Here is a 22,067-nt window from a genome sequence, read left to right as displayed (position 1 = left end):
ACGTCACAGTTAAAGTTAGTATTCGTATGCCACTCCCAAAAATATGAGCATCATTGTCACATGCATATGAGTATATAATTCACATTTCACTGGGCAACTTATTTCGGTGTCAGAGATGCAGAGATCACAAGGCCTGCATTGCCAGAGTTGCATTTTTTTTTTCAAATATATATTCATATATATTTATTCATATAGATAGACATGTTTCTTCGTACATATAGTTACATGGACTTTTGAAGGTATGCAAATAATCGGTTGAATTCGGAAAGCGCATTGAACATGCTTGCAATTCTTTTTACGATAAACGAAAATCCGATGCAGTTGCTAGGTATTTTCTTTCTTCGTTTGCAAATAAGTCGACATTCAAGGGACAAGTTGAAAACTGCACAGTCACTGGGTAGCACAGACACTTGTCAGTCACAGCTTTTTCATCGTAAGAGGCAAAAGTGACGCCTGAGTTTGTAAAAAAAGACTATTCTGGAAAAGGTGCATCACAACTGATCAGCATATTCAGCATGTCGCTCGTTGTGAACTTTGTACAATAGAAATGTGAACGTACAACACTGAGACACAAGTTCATGAATATACATCTGTGTTACAGTCAAGTGTGTGGCCAGAGAAAGGCAGTGTTTAGAGGACGAGATGAAAGACAGAACACACACTAACAACATGACAGACACGACGTCACGATCACAGTCTATTTACAAAGCCGTTAGACACTCGGAGAGATTCGCTCAACACACACACACACACACACACACACACAGACAACAGTGATGCTGTAATCCAAGTGAACTGACGGACTTGTATTTGACTTCATCTCTGTCCTTCATTGCACTCACAGACTGGGGTGTGTGTTTGTATGTGTGTGAGCCATGGCACGTGTGTGCATGTGTTTACTGGATTACTTTCGTAATGTTAAAGTAAGTAGTATACCTAATTTGTCTTATATATTTGAATACTTTAATGTTTGGCTTGGAGTGGCAGTAGCTGTATATATATATATATATATATATATATATATATATAGATTTATTTATATATGGTCATTCAAAAAACGAAAAGATTTTGGTTTATACTTTTCCTGCACATCCTACCGAGCATATCGTACACATTTCCTGCATTTTACACACAACAAAATGCACACAAACACACATAACATGAACACTGAGACCATAAAAAATTCCAGGGCCATTTCAAGTCAAGTTCGAATACCACTGGAAATCATGTAGAATAGGTTTGTAAAAACACGGCAGAATTGCACTTACAATGCCATGCACAAAAGTAATACAATTTGTGACCAAAATGACTGCCTATTTATCAACAATTCAATTAAATAAAAATTTAAAAGTGAATTCACCTTAAAGTAATAACTTGCTATTCATTTTCTCACTCTCAGACATCTAAGAGGGGACTATTTTCAGTGCAAAGGGTTTAGTTGTTATTTGTAGATAATACCCAGCAGACACACAACAGCATAAGAGGTTAATATTAGGTTAGATTTAAGTCACCAATGTCTCAGGACAATGGCTTTTTAACGTCTAATAACGACATTAAATGATATTAATATTTTGTTGATTTTGGGTTGTGTTGTCATGATACTGGAATTCGGTACCATCATGGTTTAGGTTTAAGTTTAACAACTTTATTAATCCCACCAAGGGCAATTAAAAACACATAAAGAGACAAATCACTTACAAACAATATTAAAAAACACAATTCAGCATGCTTCATAATAACTTCATAAATAGTACCAAAAAACATAGGAAGCACCCATATATTAAAAACATATTACTTGCTAAAATTTAAGGTTGTAAAGCCTTATTTTCTCAGGAACAAATGTGAATTTATATCTGTTAGAAGAGCATTTGATGCTTCTAAACCTTCTTCCAGAAGGCAACAGAACAAAAAATAAATAAATAAAGGCTTCAGAAGATGGGAATCGTCTACTATCATTCATTTATTCATTTACTTTTCGGGTTAGTCCCTTTATTAATCCAGGTTGGCCACAGTGGAATGAACCGCCAACTTATTCAGCACTTGTTTTACGCAACAGATGCCCTTCCAGCCGCAACCTATCTCTGGGAAACATCCATACACACTCATTCACACTCATACATTGGGGCAATTTAGCCTACCCAATTCACCTGTACCGCATGTCTTTGGACTGTGGGCGATACCAGAGCTCCCGGAGGAAACCAACGCAAACACAGGGAGAACATGCAAACTCCACACTGAAACGCCAACTGACCCAGCCTGACTACCTATTATGCCACTGCGTCGCCCCGTCTCCTTTCACACTTTGAATATTCCTTATCATTTGCTCAATCTGTACTGAAAATTTAAAACAGTCCATTTTCGGCGAACATTTAATCGCTATGGAGCACGTTCTCAAAAAGCACTTATTTGCCATTGGGTTCACATGCTCAACAGAAATGACTGTGATTTGGCCATGAAGGTCATCAGTTCACCGAACTCACCACTGTTTGCTGAGTGAAACCACAGATACAGGGACACTGGAGTGTTTTAAAGCCGTGATTCATCAGCGTATCGCTCATATGTCAGCTTCTAGACAAACTAGCTGATCGACGTGACTTTGAAACACTCCAGTGTCCCTGTATCTGTGGTTACACTCAGTAAACATCGGTGAGTTTGATGAACTGATGACCTTCACGGCTAATCACAGTCATGGTGAGCATGTGAACACAATGGCAAATCAGCTCTGTTTACGAACATGCGCACAGTGCTTAAATGTTTGTAAGAAATGAATGTTTTTAAAATTCCTGTACTGATTGGAATTCCAGTATCATGACAACCCTAAATCCAAGATCTTAAACCAACGTCATATTGACGACAAATACTGACATTAATTCGTCAGGTATGGTAACTAAGGGTGCTTTCACAACTGTGAATCGATTCATTTGTTCCAAAACAGGGATTAAAATTGTTACATTGTTGCTTGTTCTTGGTGCGGTTCGCTTTCACACGGCAAAGTTTCTAAACGGACCAAAATAGCTAAAACAAGTCATGTGTGAGTATTTTCACTCGTTTGCTGGCATCCCCAGGAGACTTGAGATGTCTGATGACTTGAGATACATGTACCTCTTGCCCTACTCATAATTCTCTCTTCATACATATCCATAAAACACTGTGATATAGCCGGGCTTGGATCGTATCGCTTTCTCGCTACAATCGATTCGTCCAATGTACGTTTCGATTGAGCCGAGACCACCTCATTTAGGTGATCTGATAGCGATTGTTTTGGCACGGATCCAAGCACGATTGCTGGATTCACATATGCCAAACAAACCGCACTAACTGGGTAAACGAGACAGGTTCCGAATCAAAAGTCTACATGTGAAAGCGCCCTAAAACTCAACGTCTGATAAACATCATATTAGTGACGTCCATACAACGTCAAGCCATACACGATTAGCGATTCACCGTGAGTCCGAAAATCGTTTCAAATATAAAATGTTGAACGAATCGCAATACATTTTTTTAACAGAGGGGGCGCTGTGTTTACAGGCTCAAACTTGTTTTACTTGCACATCAGCACCGAGCTTGAGGTGGGACGGCAGAGTAACAGCGGTGAAGTCATTCATTCATTTTCTTGTCGGCTTAGTCCCTTTATTAATCCGGGGTCGCCACATTGGAATGAACCGCCAACTTATCCAGCAAGTTTTTACGCAGCGGATGCCCTTCCAGCCGCAACTCATCTCTAGGAAACATACACATTCACACACACACACACTCATACACTACTGACAATTTAGCCTACCCAATTCACCTGTACCACATGTCTTTGGACTGTGGGGGAAACCGGAGCACCCGCAAGAAACCCACGCGAAGGCAGGAAGAACATGCAAACTCCACACAGAAACGCCAACTGAGCCGAGGTTCGAACCAGCGACCCAACAAAAACACGTTTACTTACACCAACAGAACAGCAAATATGATTCACATAAACCATCAGCACAGTGAAGAACTACTCTTACAGACGTCGATACGCAATAAAAAAAAAACTATTAATAAGCCAAACCATGTAAACCAGATGATTTGTAGCTCCGCTTGCTCCGACAAGTGCTACAGAGATCACACTGTGCATCAGTGTTTTCATAGCCAAAGTGTGAAGAGGTTTTCAGACTGAAATAGAAAGTTGTTCTTTTACAGAACCAGGTATGATATATCCTTTCCAAATTTGTTCATGCATATTTTAATAACTTGCTAATTAATATTGAATATTTAAATTTTTTTCAAGATTATCACTTTTTAAGTGTATCCCACTGATACTTATACTAATTAATTATACAAGTAATAGTATTTATTCACCTTCATAATCATGTTTAACTCCTGTCTCTATGTGTTGATGTCCTGTGCCTGCTGGGTAATAACACATTTGTGCAAAACAAATGATGAAAATCACTTTAACAGAGCCCTCTTTCCATGAACTACTTCAAGCTAAGAGACATATCAAAATAATTCCCAGTGGTAATTGACATTTATGCACACAGATACAGCTTAACATTCATTTGAACAACTGTTACTTATCAAACACCTCATGCATACACTGTAAATGTTGTAACAGAAATGTGCAGTTTAAAAGAAATAACATAACACCGGCCCGGTTTTATAAAAAGCTGTTCTGGTTGTGAGATTACAAACTCTTCTCGAGTGTGAAAGCGAAGACAAAATGCTGCATGCATGACCTGACTGAAAAATAAAGCCATTAGCTGAAAGCCCCTCACGGTGAGGTGGCGTCCAACGCCGAAACAAACATTCAGGACGAAACTAATGGGAAATGCATGAAGATATTCGATGGCACTTCGGAAAATGTCACGCGCTCCTAAATCTTGGTTCCCTCCTGTGATATTAACAAACCATAAAGGGCAAAGAAGACATCAGTCACGTTTAAAAACCTGACAGGACATAATAGCAGAGCCGTTCGGCGACAGAAAACCAGTCACCCTTCAGTACGGAAGTGTAAAAACCTTAACTTAGCCCTTAAACCAATGCTAGAAATTCAGCCACTTTTAATTGTATGGAAAGATGTTTACAGTCACTAAACGTTACGCTGCGTTCACGTTGTTTAAGAATTACCAACTTGATCAAAGTTTATCAAGAGTGATGATGAATTCACAAAGCTTACAAGACACTTTAATTTCACCTTTATATTATTTAGCAAGGAAAGAAGCATGGCTTTAATAAAACAACATATCGGCTAGAAATATTTAGCAGTATCTTTATGAAACCGCCTTTAAAGTCGCAGAAAAAGTTGCAGACCTGCCAACGTTTTTTTTTTTCTCAGCAGCACTGGATCCCTAAGTATTTTCCCATTCATTTCTCCAATAGGGATTCTTTTAAAAAGCCAAAAGATATAAAGATGGAAATCAGCCCCAAAGAGACTGTATGGCTTTAATAAAGAACTACAATCCCATGAAGGGAATGGCAGTCAAATATTGATTTTTATATGCTGACTGTGTATATTTATGGTTATTTCGCAAAATATGCAAATATAAATACTTATTAAAGTAGTTTGAAGGGTTTCAGAATCATTGGTAATACCAGGTTTTACCACCATTGTTATGATTTTTATTTTAAATTAAGTTGAAATAATTCTGTCAGCTTCACCACTAGATGATACTATCATTTATCAATTTCATAGTTGACAACAGGTCCACGGAGGCTTTAGATGTCTAAGATTTCATTTTTAATGTTTTGACGTATGGATAAATCGACTTGATTTACTTTATGATTGCCAAGTGCTGTACTCTGTAAAAACGTTAAAGTTTCTTCTGCCACTGGTATAATTGTCATCTTGATACAGTTTTCATCATCAGGAATGTTTTCTGCATGAAGACAGATGTCATATTGGTAACATCCACACAGCATCAAGCTGTAACATCATTAGATGTTGATGTTGCTGTTTTTAGCTTGCGTTGGCAATTAACCCCAAAGCAACATCTGCCCGATGTTGGATATTGACGTGGGCCTGATGTTGGGTTCTGATGTCAACCTGATTTTAATTTGCAAACAAAATGCAACGTCCCATGACGTTAAAAATGTTTAAAGCTACTTCTGTCACTGGAATAATTGTCATCTTGATACAGTTTTCATCATCAGGAGTGTTTTCTGACGTCTGCATGAAGCGCAATTTATCTGTCCGAAAGAAACGTGCGGATAAATACAATACAGTACCACTAGGTGGCGCATGTGTCAAGCTCATTCATTCACACTCATGTGCGTGTGCATTTTTTAGAAGCAGTGTGAACACATCTGTGTGTGAAATTGAGTGGTTCTGCATGACAGATAGACGTCGTATTGGTAACGTCCACACAATGCCAAGCTGTAACATCATTAGATGTTGAAATTTTGTTGTTTTTACGTTGCGTTGTTAAATAACCAAAAAGAAACATCTGTTCGACATTGGACATTGATTGACATTGGGTTCTGACATCAACTCCATTTTAATTTCCAAATGAAATGCTACGTCCCATGACGTTGGAGTAAAAAAATGTTTAAAGTTTCTTCTGCCACTGAAATAATTGACGTCTTGATGCAGTTTACATTGTCAGGAGTGTTTTCCGATGTCTGCATGAAGACAACGTAATATTGGTAACGTCCACACAACGTCAAGCTGTAACATCATTAGACGTTGAAATTTTGTTATTTTTTTGGTTGTGTTGATAAATAAGCAGAAAGCAACATCTGTCCGACATTGGACAATAACGTGAGCCTAATGTTGGGTTCAGACATCAACTCAGTTTTCATTTCCAAAACGAAATGCTACGTCCCATGACGTTGGGGTAAAAAAAGTTACTTCTGCCACTAAAATAGTTGATGCCTTGATACAGTTTTCATCGTCATGAATGTTTTCTGCATGAAGACAGACGTCATATTGTTAACGTCCACACAGCATCCAGCTGTATCATCATTAGACGTTGATATTCTGTTGTTTTTAGGTTGCTTTGGTATGTAAACAAAAAGCAACATCTGTCAAACATTCGATATTGATGTGGGCCTGACGTTGGGTTTTGACGTCAACCCGATTTTCTTTTACAAACAAAATGCAACATCCCATGACGTTGGGGTAAAAACGTTTAAAGCTACTTCTGCCACTGAAATAATTGTCATGAGTTTTCATCATCAGGAGTATTTTCTGACTTCAGCATGAAGCGCAATTTATTGGTCCGAATGAAAAGTGTGAATAAATACAATGTGGAAACACTAGGTGGCGCATGTTTCGAACTCATTTATTCATACTCGTTTGTGTATGTTTTAGAAGTGGTGTGAGCACATCTGTGTGTAAAATGACGTGGTAATCGATAAAAAAAGTATACCTGGGCCTTTAAAGTAGGCTAATTCTGATACTGCGTGAACTTAGCATAACATTTTAGCACGATCAAACCATCATACAATCATTATAAGAGTTAAACAGCTTTCTATCTACATTTTCGACATTATTCTGACTGGATGAGACGATCTCAAACTATGGCGCCCAGTGCAGCTGCGGAATTCCCTGAGAACTCGTACACTGGGGCGCAGAGAGACGCTGCCATGGCTTTTCGGGAGATTCGTTTGTGTGTGTTTGTGTTGACTATTAACAGTTTAACTACAGTATGTACTTCAATAACTACAACTTTCTTTGTCTATTTAAAATCACACTTCAAGCAGAGAGTAGCTGCTGCTTCTCTGCGTTTTCCAAAAAAGATAGCAATCAAACATATATTGCATGTTTTAACTGATACCGTAAATTTTGTGATGGTCAAACCCAACCGTGAGGTGTGACACTGAAAGTCTCCCATCCTTTGCATTTGTAAAAAACGTCAATATATCCGCTAACCGCTCTCTCTTGTGTGCAAACAGAAAGTCTCGACTCAGAAAATGTCTCAAAACAGTCGTAAAACGTGATTATTAAAAGCACTTCTGCAGGTCAGCATGAAACCTCGAAAGAAAATGGTAGCCAACAAGGATTACAATAACTTGTGAGTAGATAGAGAAAGACAGGGGAAAGAGGGAAGAGCTAGACATGTAATGATATAGTAGAATCGTTTGACATTGGCGCCGCCCTCTTATAAGGTCGGACATAATCATGCACGCACTTTCGCACCTAAACCTCTGCGTTCGTAGCAGGATCCGTAGCACATTCTCGGCAAAGACATCCTCACAGTTCTGTCCAAATCACTTCTCAAAAAGGAAGCCGTCTGCTGGAAATCTGGTCTCCTGCCGCTGCATGCATTGCACCCTCTAGTGGCCTGGAGGTTAAATGGCAGGAGTGCATTAGGCGTGCGCAGTGGTTGCTATGGTGATGGGTCAGTCCTCTGCCTGATTGGACGGCAGGGCGGGGGGTGGGCTGAGGGGCGGGGCTCACAGCGCTGTGGCCTCCCAGCTCTCTCCCCGCAGAACCTGGCGTCACTTGGTCCCAGTTACCACTGTGCTCACAGATGCAACAGAGGGAGGGAGGGGCCTGCATGGCTCCGCCCCTGAGGAGGAGGAAGCCGCTGATGCCAGAGAACAGGACGTGTGGGGAGGGGCGGTACCTAGAAATGCAAATACACTGGTTAGAAATACACACATCTACTTCAATGTTTTCTCCTGTGAAGTTTGTCTCTTTTTTTCCCCAAACTATGTTTAACAGAGCAAGGAATTTCTCACAGTATTTCCTATAATATTTTTTTCTTCTGGAGAAAGTCTGATTTGTTTTATTTCGGCTAGAATAAAAGCAGTTTTTAATTTTCTTTAAACCATTTTAAGGTCAATATTATTAGCCCGCTTAAGCAGTAGATATTGTTTTGATTTTCTATAGAACAAACTATTATGTTTAGTGATATGTTTTAAAAAATATATTTCTGTCATGAACACTCTCGGGATTTAGCATAGTAATGGATATGTGTATGGCAATGTTGATGTATTTGGTCTTGGCGGATTAGATCTGCTACGCTGCTGCTGCTACCGAGATGTTCTACTGCCAGTGGATATACAGACCTGCCGTCTGAGAATATAACACGCTGCTGCTGTAAACATTATATATATATATATATATATATATATATATATATATATATATATATATATATATATATATATATATATATATATATATATATATACGTAACCCCTGTAAGCAGATCTAAACACAGGTGAAGCTGGGGTGGAGGAGGGTCTCTGAAAACATGCCGCAACTTGACAGCGTAAAATGACACTGAGCATTTAAACTGATGAGGAGTAAGCTCAATGGCTACTGAGGTGACAGCAAGCAATTGCCTGTGAAAATGTAGTTAGGGACGCAGGAGCAGATAAGGTGACCTATCAACCTGTGCACATAGAGTTTCATGGCGGATATTTGACTTCCGTTAAACAGAAATTAGGGAAAAAACATTTGCAGGTGGTATGCTATTCAGGAGGGCTGAAGAGTTTAGATGCAAAACCTGAAATGATGTCCTAAATTGAGCATTATTCTCAGGCTCCTGAGAATGTAAGTTGGGCAATTTGCGTTTTATGGTAATTAATATGTTATTTTCATTCACCTTAATGTGAAAAAAAAATAAATAAAGGAGTTTATTTAAAAAAAAAAAATCAGATAGCACAAGAGGTTTTTGCATTTAAACTCTTTGATAATTAATATTTATGTATTTGGACTGAATTTGCTAAAAAATATAAATTTTTCTTTTCTTTTAAATGTTTTGTCAGTCATTGTTGTAATGCAGCAATGTGGTAAAAATAATTTAAAACTCAGTCCACAAAATCTTAAAGTTCCAAAAACAATGTTTGGCAACACAATTACAGGTTTCATTTGCGTTTTTTATGTTAAAATTGTAACATTTTCCCCAAATACATTCATGCAAATAATTCTTAATGAAAGATCAGTTTAATAAAAGATTTCAGTTTAAAATATTTTAGATTAAAATCAGTATAGAGTCTTTCAGTTTCCTTATTGACTCATTGCTCAAATGTGTGCCTTTTTGGTACACAAATTGAATGTAGTCATGGTAAAAATGTGTAATCGTTTTTATTTTTGGCAGGGGGAAAAAATAAACTAAACAACACACATTTTGAAGTCAGGAAGAAAAGCTTCTATACTGTTAAAAAGACAAAAAATCATGACTACAAATGTTTTAAAGTTACTTTCACTTATTTGAATATGTTTTTACGTATGTTTTTTAAAGTTATTCAAAGTTTAACTTAATGTTTTAGTCAGTTTGATTAATATAAGTTGAGATGACAAGAAAAGTTCATTTGAATCAACTTTTAAAAATAATTTTCACAGTGTATTGTTTTGAATGTTAAAACATATACTTAACAGTCTTTGCGTGGTGTGGGGGTGTTTCCAGTGGCCATGTCATTAATGAGAATGGCGTTTGGGTTTGGAGCAGGTTTTTGGTTTTGGGTCAGTGGTGCGGTGGAATTCGTAGTTGTGTTGAGCGGTGGGTTTGCGTTCAGTATGCGGTTCTGGTTTGCAGTGTTTGACTGATCCATGCTGCTTCCCATACTACTGCCCAACTGCAGTCTCCTCATGTGGCGAACCACCGCCGTGGCATTAAAGGCTTGCTGTTAAGTGGGGAAACAAAAAGTCAAGGTCAAAAACAAGTGAAACAGATGCACAAAAGATGTCCTACATTTTCCATGACTACTACATGTCAAATTATGAGTTTTACTTAAGGTTTGGGGATCTTTCATACTGTACAAAAGATCCATATACAAAATTAAAACTGAATGAGAGTTATGTTTAGCTTATTTTAGGCCTCATACCAATGAGGTTCATACGGTCATGAAAAACCTGGAAAAGTCATGGAATTTTGACATAGTAGGCCTGAAAACGTTTTGGAAAAGTCTTGGAAATTTGTCTACAAATATCTGTATACTTGAATGTAGGCTAGTTGTGCTAGTATGCCAATGGCATACTTTCACATTATTAGTACTGTGTAAGCGTAATCTAAATAAATTATACATAGATATAAATAGAATTTGAAACTAAATAGATCATTGTGTGTTTTGCGATATGGTGTAATAAATTTGAACATGCATTGTTTTCTAATTATTTACCTCTAGGCCTGTCACAATAATCAATACATCGACTTACTGCACAACACATAGACATGACCTCAATCATTTCAACATTTTAGCTGATTGCACAACCTCTCTATCTCTATTGGAGGTGTCAGTGTCAGTATGGTTAAAAACACTATAATTTTACAATAAATAACCATAGTATATTTTCATAGGGGTGTCTGACAACTGAATATTGAGCAGATATCGCAGCCACTTTTTACTTTACACTTACACATTTATTATTCTTTATTTAGGATATGCGCCTTCACACTCTGATTCCATTGCCTAATTATTACATAATTAAAATGACTATAATTAAATTATTTGATGCTATTCTGTCATTCTGGCATTATATAATGATGAGTGTCATGACATGGTCTTAAAATGACAATAATATCGTCGTTTATCGCAATATATTTTGGTGCAATATATTTCGCATTTATATATATATATATATATATATATATATATATATATATATATATATATATATATATAGCATATTTAAATTTTACATATATTTACATTAAATTTTACATATATACATATATACATACATACATACTTGTTTGCAAATTCAAGTGGTTGAAAAACAAATGTAATCAGTATTTTTGCTATGTATTAAAATATATGCAAACTGCAAATTAAAATTTTACATATATAAAATGTCATGTCATGTAAACATATTTAGAAATATTTTAAAATTGGATTTTTCCATTGGAATTACAAATAAAATATGAACTAATATCTTATTTTTAGTTGTATATATGTTCACATATGGCCATATATAAACACATATATAATTACGTGTGATATATTTAAACATAATGTATAGGTACATGTTTAAAATGCCGATAAAAATGCCACCTCGTTGTACCTAGTTTAAAAAACACTTCATTTCTGGGTTCAATGCAATTCCTTTATGTTTTCCCAACACAAATCCAGTCAGTTAACTTAACCAGTGGATTGAACTTAAAACAATCAAGTGGATTGAACCTTGAAAAACCTTGAGTTGTGTTGATTCAACTCATTTTAAATAAGTAGTTTGAACGAGCTGAGTGTAAAAAAAGCTGCTAGTACTCTAAATATCAACTTGCACTCACTCTCCATTTGCTTTTTGCGAAGTTTTTGCGCATCTGTCGACTGACGGACTCATGGATGTTCTTGCAGAGTGCCGTGTCGCCTGCGATCCTGAAAAGCAAAAGCATTCAAATCAAAACTTTCAGTCGTCCTCTCATCTCAAGAAGCACTTGTATTTTTCTCTAAAGTGTGTGAATCCCCCTCGGGTTTCCAATCCTTGTGTTTTTCTGACTCGCGTGTTTGGTGAAAGGCTTGTTAAAGGTGCCTGTGGAGGATGTGCTAATTGCCGATTAGCGCTTCGGAATACGTAATGCGAGATTAGATGCAGAGTTTTAATTGCCGAGCGTTTATTCAGTAGCTTTTCCCTTCTGCCCTTGAGAGGGATCTCGGTGCATGATAATGGAGAGACTGGATTCAGAACGCACATGCAATCCCCCGGCTGATGCAGAGAGCGGCTCGAGCTAATAACATGAAATAAAACGCCGTCTCTAAACGATGCTCATGAAGTCACAGTTTAAATGTTCTGCCGTTAAGTGTCTTAGAGGACCTGATGCAGATCTGATGAGGTTTGCATGTTGATGTTACAATTTTTCTTAACTACATTTTTTTTGCATTATTCCACTTTTTTGCAATCATCACCTTACAGGCCTGAAATTTTCGTATGATTTTATTTTCGTATTCATATGCGAATAATTCATCATGTAAACAAACCTTACACACTGAGTCCAATGCGTATTAATAAATCCATCATGAAAAAAAACATAAGCAGTCATACTTTGTTCTCCTCTCTCTTCTCCACAGTAATGGAATAGGCTGCATATTGTGTTCATCCAGTACTGCATAGAGAGGAAGAGGAGTTCAACTCATTATCTAAGAGCTGTGCAGGATGACACCGAAATGCAAAGTTTATTTCTGTAAATCAGTTGAATTTTGATAGATTGTTTGTGATGCTTCAAACATTCACATACGTAAACAAATCTTAAACAGAGACTGGCAGTGCCTTAGACATTATAAGAGATGGCGGTCAGGTTGACATGTTGGACTGAAAGCGGATAATGCTTTTTTTATTATAATGTCTATGAGCAGTACGTCTCACACACACACACACACACCAAAAAGCAGCAGGGGAGAGGTGCGCCAATCATTGAATCCAGTCACGGGTTCTCAACTGTTTGCCAAATTCTTTAGTCCTTATTTTATGCACTGTGTTTGTCCTAAAGTTATCTGTAGTTATTCTGTATTTAGCTTTTCGCTTATACGGTGGCTCTGAACAGTCAAAACAGCTGTCAAAGAATTTTTTTGCGAACCTGATTTTTTTTTTAATGACAGACGAAAGTTTCGAAGACAGTGTGTCAATACAATTCACATTATCTGAGATTAAATTACATTTTTTACAGACGAAAATTTCAGATTCAGTGTGCAATAACCTTAAGGCTGAATCATACTTTTGCATCGAGTGATTGCCATGACCCACGGACTTGTGCAGTGTTGGGCAAGCAACTTGAAAAATGTAGTGAGCTAAGCTTTTAGCTACTCTACTTAAAATGTAACTAAACTACACTAAAAGCAACCATCTTGGAAATGTAGCAAGCTAAGCTAAAATCTACTTGGCAAAAGTAGCTTAGCTACATCTAAGCTATTTTTGCAATTTTCATTTTTAAATTAAAGCAGCTTAAATCCAAATCAATCATATCTTAGTGATCAATAAAACTTTCAATGAAACATACGAGGCAGAATTGTTCAGTTCAATTATTTACTGCAAATAATATGTTGTACCAAACGGAAACAAATTATATGTATATATATATATATATATATATATATATATATATATATATATATATATATATATATATATATATATATATATAAAACAGCACTAACTAAACCAGGTGTTACACAATTAAAATATTATAGTAAATTATCGTAAAGTATTACAATATAATACTTAGCAATAAGCATATATATATATAAAATGTAGTGTCATTAATAACTATCATGAACTAATAGTAATTATTTACCATAGTAAACTTTAGCTCTTACTACAGTAAACTATATACATAAATAACTCCCCTCCCTCAGTCATCTTTCAATCAAGAAAGTTTCTCGTGTCAGCCCAATGATTGTTTAGCGATATCACCAATCAAAGCGAAAGGTGGCAGTAACGCACCAAAAAGTTTGTTGTCGACCACCGTAAAACAGGAAGGAAAAGAAATCGTCATTCTCGCCATCATATGGATTTACTTTCATGGGCTAGACACCGGCCTCACAGATCCGTGATCGGTAAGACTAATTAATAATTATTTTTTATTATTAAATTAAATTCTCATTTATGACTTCTGTGTATATATAGTGACTTACCAGGGATGTCGAAGAGCCTGTTCGCATGTGTTTCGTTTTGAGGGGTCCTTTTCCATCAAACAACTGATGAAATCTTTTGCTGTACATCAAACAAGAAAGTAAACCATTAAAAAATATTTATTCTCTTGTATTTTACCATTCTATCTTGCTATCATCCCACTTAAGTATTGTCCTGTATTTCTCCTCTATTTTGTATCTTTCTATGAAAAGTATAAGCATCAATGAGCCGATCTCGAGTGTGATGAAATTGCAAGAGAATTAGCTTTTGCTTCATTTTGGCTTTGAAAGGACATTGAAATTAATATAAAAATGGCCGCATTTACTTCATTAAATCTGTGCGTCGATCGTCACCCTTCATGTGCAGCTGAATCAGTTTATTCACGCAATTACCTGCTCGGTATGAAGTCACTGCTCACAGATCAGCTTCAGTATATGCCATTTGATGAAAAGCGAAAGTGGACAATTTCGGATTTGGGTGTTTTTAAACAGACAGATACACTTAATAATGAGTAAACATGTCTGTCATGGCTTTTTTTTTTTTTAACTCAAATAATTTTGTCTAAAAATGAGCCCAAAAGTTACGAAAGCAATCGAATTCTTTCATTATAGATCTGTGGATTCTTAAAGTGACAAACGAGAGATTTGCTGCTCTTCACTGAGTGTCTATAGTAATTTTCATCAATATTTAAATACAGTGAATAAAGACTAAGTGAGATCTTATAACTTGGTTTAATTTCTGTATAGGCCATTGATTTTAATAGGCTAAAGCTTTTATTTTATTTTCAATATTTTCTGTTTTATGTTTGCTACGAAATGAAGCTAATTTAGGCTTATGTACAGTTAAACTGCTCTGAATTAACAGATTAAGGTGTTTGGGTGATTCTAGGGGGGCCTCAGAGACAGTACCAAGGGCCTGCGATATACCCCAACACCCCCCTCTCTTGTTTTATCTGTGATCCCCTTTTCCCCCCTTCTTCACTTTCACACTTTCATTTGCGATCCCACATCCCGGTCCTCCTTTTCATCCACGACACTTCGCTTTTCAGAGGGCCCGTGGTGCCCCTGGGTTTGGGTAATTTTGGGAGTTATAGGGAGTTTTTGTGTTTGTTTTATTTATTTATTTTTTTTGGTGGAGGAAGGGGTGTTATCCCGCATTTTTACTTCCCAATGTTGACAGGTATGTACTGTATTGAAATTTCAGAGTGAAAAGAAACATTTACATCGTCTGAGATAATGTTGAGATAAAGCGGAGACTTTGCGTTTATCAGTGGAAAAACTGACAGCTAAATTTGGATTCATTCACAGTCCCTTAATTTGCAGTTTGGACGAATTTCATGGAGTTAAAGCCTGTGGTGTTTACTGAATGCCAGAGTCATGATCAGACCTTCCTGTAAAACATTCCTTTACTCTTTCTGGCATTGTGTAAGCTAGCAGATGGAGGATTGTAAATTAAACTCATATGACCCAAACCATTACCATGATGTGCTGCTTTTAGTGTACCTGAATCTGAAATATCGTCCCAGTACGGGGCATCAAACTCGTAGTCGGCTTTCAGGATCTGCTCAAAGAGTTTGGAGTCATTCTCATCATAGAAAGGAGGATAACCACACAGCCTGTAAGAAAACACATGCGCTTATTGCATCATTTCCATACAGCATGCTTTATCTGTACTATTAGTGTTTATTGGGAATCGAACCCACAACCTTCTGACATCTATTCATTATATTTAGAGACGTTTACTTGAAGAAGTACATTTTGTTACAATTTCATTCTGTTTTTGAACATCAAGTACTGACATATTTATAATACTTATTTTGTCATATTGAAAATAAACAGCTCCAGTATTTGTGCTCCTTAGGAATTGATCCCACAACCTACTGACATATATACATAAATATAAATCTCTTTATCTGACATGTATTTTAGCCTTTTAATAAATAGCCTTAGTATACAGGTTCCTTGGGAATTGAACCCACAACCTACTGACATATATATTAACCCTTTATCTGGCATGTATTTTAACCCTTTAATAAAAAGCCCTAGTATGCGGGTTACATGGGAACTGAACCCATAACTTACTGACATGTATATTAAATCATATGTCACTTAAAGTTAAGCATTGAACCCACAACCTACTGACATATATAGTAACCCTTTATCTGGCATGTATTTTAACCCTTTAAATAAATAGCCCACGGGTTCCATGGGAACTGAACTCATAACTTACTGACATGGATATTAAATCATGTGTGTCTCTTATGGTTAGGAATTGAACCCACAACCTACTGACATGTATTAACCCTTTATTTGACACGTGTTTTAACCCTTTAATAAAACGCCCTAGTATGTGGGTTCCTTAGGTATTGAACCTGAAAACTTCTGACATGTACATTAAATCATGTGTCCCTTGGGAATTGAACCCACAACCTACTGACACATATATTAAATTATGTGTTCCTTTGGGAATTGAACCCCCATACTTACTGACGTATATATTAACACTTTGTCTGACATGTATTTTAACCCTTTAATAAATAGCATTAGTATGCAGGTTCCTTTGGAATTGAACCCACAACCTACTGACATGTATATTAAATCATATGTGCTTCTTATGAATTGAACCCAGAACCTACTGACATATATATTAACCCTTTATCTGACATTTATTTTAACCCTTTAATCAATAGCCCTAGTATACGGGTTACACAGGAACTGAACCCATAACTTACTGACATGTATATTAAATCATATGTCCCTTAAAGTCTGAAATTAAACCCACAACCTACTGATATATATATAGTAACCCTTTATCTGGCATGTATTTTAACCCTTTAATAAATAGCACATGGGTTCCATAGCAACTGAACCCATAACCTACTGACATGGATATTAAATCATATGTGACCCATAAAGTTAGGGTTTGAACCCACAACCTACTGATATATGCAATAACTCTTTATCTGACACATATATTAACCCTTTAATAAAAGGCCCTAGTATGTGGGTTCCTTAGGAATTGAACCTACAGACATGTACAATAAATCATGCATCCCTTGGGAATTGAACCCACAACCTAATGACATACAGTATGTATTAACCCTTTATCTGACACATTATATATGTGTCAGATAAAGGGTTAATACATACTGTATGTCATTAACCCTTTAATAGGAAGCCCAAGTATGCGGGTTCCTAAGGATTGAACCCACAACCTACTGACACGTATATTAAATATGTGTCCCTTGGGAATTGAACCCCAATAACTACTGACGTATATATTAACACTTTATCTGTCATGTATTTTAACCCTTTAATAAATAGCCCTAGTATGCAGGTTCCTTATGAATTGAACCCACAACCTACTGACATGTATGCTTAATATGTGCCCCTTTTGTTATGAATGAACCCACAACCTACTGACATATATACAGTATTAACCCTTTATCTGACATGTATTTTAACCCTTTGATAAATAGTCCTAGTATGCTAAGGAATCAAACCCACAACCTACTGACATATATTATGTCGGATGTCTTCAAAACACTTTTATAGTATTATTTTGAAACACTGGAGATTACTAGCCCTAGTCCTGTGTAAAAAATGACTGAATTTTTCTTTTGGCTGAGCAATACTTTTAGATGATCACTGTAATCCCCTGAAAACACATCATCATACACCTTGATAACAGTCAACATTACGCTTAGTAAACAAGCGTAAATAAACCCCCAAGAGCCTTTGGAACCCGTCTGATTAAAGAAAAGACGGCTGATTAAACCTGAGCAACGTAAATCACACTTCTCCAACATCTCTGGGAATGTTTTTTTTTCACCCATCATCAAAGCCATTAAAATACCTTTCCTCATGGGGAACGGAGGCAGTCGGGGAGAAAGGGATGGTAATTTTCTGCCTGATTTCGACCCCATTAGCTTGCTGTTTTTTCTCTCTTCTCGTTGGGTTTGCTAATCAGAGGCTAAGAGAATTAGCTACGGTTTCGGCCGGTTGTCATTGCAATAATCACACCTGAGAGAAGGCCAACCATGCATAAGATCTGCAAGCTCTAGCAGACGACTGACTCACAGACGCTTATCGCCAAACACACACCAAACGTATTTTATTACTATTTATATCAGTTCTTATTTCAGGTACTTTGAAAAAAATATTTTATTGTTGCTGTACATTTATATATGTATATTTATAAATGTTTTTAATATATATTTCATTAAAACTTTAGTATTATTTACAGTGGGTAATTGTTTTTTCTCAATAAAGTACACACAGTAATAATCCAATCAGAGTGATCCTAGCTTACTATAAATTGATCACTTTCTCCTTACTGCTCTATCTTCGTTTTAGAAGAATTCCCCTTTCCACCCCATCTCCTCCTTTTCCTCCCTTTTCTAAAGGGGGAGCTATCGAGACTGATATCGGATCCCCTGATAGGCTTATTGACCGGGTGGGGGGCCTGGGGTCAAATATCTCCGAGCTCAGGGTTCTCTCCCGGGACAGCTTGCTAAACCTGCTATAAATGCTAAGCATATCTAAATAGGAACTCTTGATATTATTTCTATTATAATATATATATATATATATATATATATATATATATATATATATATATATATATATATATATATATATATATTTTTTTTTTTTTTTTTTTTTTTTTTTTTTTCCAAATGTTTCCCAAATTATGTTTAGCAGAGCAAGGAAATTTTCACAGTATTTCCAATAATATTTTAATATTTTTTCTTCTGGATAAAGACTTATTTGTTTTATTTAGGCAAGAATAAAAGCAGTTTTAAATTTTTTAAAGCAATTTTAAGGTCAATATTATTAGCTCTCTTAAGCATTACATATATATATATATATATATATATATATTCGATTGTCTACAGAACAACCCATCATTATACAATGACTTGCCTAATTAACTTGCCAAATTAACCTAGTAAAGCCATTAAATGTCACTTTATGCTGAATACTAGTATCTTAAAAAAATATCTAGTCAAATGTTATGTGCTGTCATCCTGGCTAAGATAAAATAAATCAGTTATAAGCAATGAGTAATTAAAACTATCATGTTTAGAAACAGAAATTGGAAAAAATTATACAGGGAGGCTAATAAATCTGACTTCAACTATATATAAATAGCTTTTCCTGATTCATTCAAGTCCTCCCTTATATCTCTTTCTAGTTTACGACACATTTGACACATTACAGGACTAAAATTACAGGACCGAAGATGCTAGAGCGGAAAGCATAAACGTGTGAATATATTGTGGACGAGGGCAGCTGTGAGTGGGAGTGAGGGAAAGTGTTATTATCTGAGCCACAGATTCGGCAGTTTGTTGACAGACAGCGATCGGAGAGCGAAACAAAAGACAAGTGACTCAGACGCACACGCAGAAGTCAAGCAGACTACGATAGGGGAAGCTGACGAGACACTTGTCTTTATGTTGGTTTGAGAGCCAGTCAAATGTTAATACACACAGAGACGCGCAGATGGCCGGAGCTCATGTGAAATGTACAGCTTTTATGACACATTCTCAGTCTCCTTATGAGCATTATGGCGCACTAAAATAACAAGACATACAAAGGGAGGAATGAAGAGTGGCGACTAGGTGATTTATAGTGAATATTTAGGTTATTGGTTATTGATTGTGGAGGCACTGTGACCCAGTTTGTAGCACTGTCACCTCACAACAAGAAGGTTGCTAGTTTGAGTCCAAGCTGGGCCAGTTGGCATTTCTATCTGGAGTTCCAATGTTCTCCTGGTGTTCATGTGGGTTTCCTCTGGGTGCTCCGGTTTCCCCCACAGTATAAGTGAATAAGGTAAACAAAATTGGTCGTAGTGTATGAGTGTGAGTTTGTATTAATGTTTCCCAATACTTGGTTACAGCATCCACTGCGTTAAACATATGATGGATAAGTCGGTGGTTCATTCCGCTGTGGCGACCCCTGATTAATAAAGGGACTAAGCCGAAAAGAAAATGAATGAATGTATGAGTGTAAATGTGAGAGTGTATGGGTGTTTCCCAATACTTGTTTGTGGCTGGAAGGGCATCCGCTTCGTAAAACATATGCCGTAATAGTTGGCAGTTCATTCCACTGTGGCGACCCCTTATAAATAAAAGGACTAGGCCGAAGGAAAATGAATGAATGAAAGTTCCTTTGCTAATTATGTGCCTTTAAATCATCATTGTGTTCATTTGGTGAAATTATTGGTGTAATTTTTTCGTGAAAATGTACACACTGGTTTGTTTTTGTGAATTGTGGGGACGTTACTGCATTCACAGTAGTGACACAGCACAGATATGCAATGTTGAGTCTGAATTATAGTTGACAAGGAGCCACGGAATTGTATTTAATCACCGTATTTATACAGAAATTTTACTTAGAATTTTTATCTTTTTTTCTATACCAATATCTACATTTCAAAGTAAAAACAAGATTATTTTACTTCCCCACTGGCAGATAATTTAATTTGTTTTAAAGAAAAACTTCAAACTTTGCCTTATTTCATCTGACTTTTAAAACCAAACAATGTTTTTACTTGATCTAAGCAGTTTTGTTAGATATTTAGACTACAAACGAGACAAAGCAAAGCAAGAAAAGCGTTTTTTTCCCTATTCTGATTATTAAATTTTTGTACCTGAATATTGTTCGACTCTCCACAAAAACATCAAATCCCAGGTAGCAAAGAATTCTGGCCCAGATTTGGCATAAAGCTGGCACAGCAGGCATTCGTCCGGCACTGGCATATACAGCACAAGGGCCAAACATGGCCCAGGTTTGGCTGAGGTGGCACCGTCTTACAGGCGGCACTTAAGACTTGGGCCAGATATCAAATGTAGTATTTGGCCCAGATGTTTAAAAAGTATATGTGGGCCATGTACGTTTGGTCTATCTTGACCCACTTTTAAAATACATTTAAATTATTTTTGAGTGAAGAAACAATTCTATCAATCAGGTCGCTTCAAGAAAAAGCAGATCCATAAAGTGAAATGCTTCATGGGTTGAAAACATTGCAGTCGTGATACATCAACATATTTGGCCCAGTTTAGCCCCAGTTATGGATTATTTGCCCAGATATGGTCCTTGTTTGCCTCTTGTATGGAAGCCAGACTTGGTCCAGTCATGTACCGTAATTCACTGTGGCATGTGGGACAAGCAAATGCGGTTGGTGTGGGCTAGATCTGGGCCAGAGAAATTTTGCTATGGGGGATATAGCTCAAACCGTTTTGTGAAACTGTTTTCATATTGGAATATTTATTACAGAAATATAAAATATCGCAGTATTACATTTTTCCAATATCCTGCAGCCCTCGTACAAACTAGATTTTCTATACCCCAACCCTCACAGAAAACTATGTGGAAAAAATGTAATTCGGTGTGATTCATACGTTTTTGGAGAAATGAGGACTTCAGCAATGCTTATACTTATGTCGTTACACAGATTTGTGTCCTGATATGTCACAAAACATGTATACAAACATACACACACAGTCCTACCACTAATCTTTTTTAGTTTAAAACAATTTAGAGTATTTACTGTTTTTTTTATTATTCTTTATCAG

At 36.5% G+C, this 22,067-nt stretch overlaps 2 protein-coding genes across 2 annotated transcripts in view; one reads left to right on the top strand and one right to left on the bottom strand.

Moving 5' to 3' along the window:
* Window positions 1–22,067, top strand: part of nudt5 (nudix (nucleoside diphosphate linked moiety X)-type motif 5) — a 123,378-nt gene that overhangs the window by 3,375 nt on the left and 97,936 nt on the right. The window lies entirely within an intron of this gene.
* Window positions 7,233–22,067, bottom strand: part of camk1da (calcium/calmodulin-dependent protein kinase 1Da) — a 95,297-nt gene continuing 80,462 nt past the window's right edge. Inside the window, 5 exon segments of the mRNA NM_001123060.1 lie at window positions 7,233–8,540; window positions 10,302–10,548; window positions 12,153–12,240; window positions 14,491–14,569; window positions 15,991–16,103. Of these exon segments, the coding sequence (NP_001116532.1) occupies window positions 8,413–8,540; window positions 10,302–10,548; window positions 12,153–12,240; window positions 14,491–14,569; window positions 15,991–16,103 (655 nt within the window). The 3' untranslated portion in view covers window positions 7,233–8,412.

This window comes from Danio rerio, chromosome 4, assembly GCF_052040795.2.
Source record: "Danio rerio strain M-AB ecotype USA chromosome 4, GRCz13ab, whole genome shotgun sequence".
NCBI lineage: Eukaryota > Metazoa > Chordata > Actinopteri > Cypriniformes > Danionidae > Danio > Danio rerio.
Note: the sequence above shows the minus strand (reverse complement) of the source record. Positions and strands in the feature narration are given on the sequence as shown.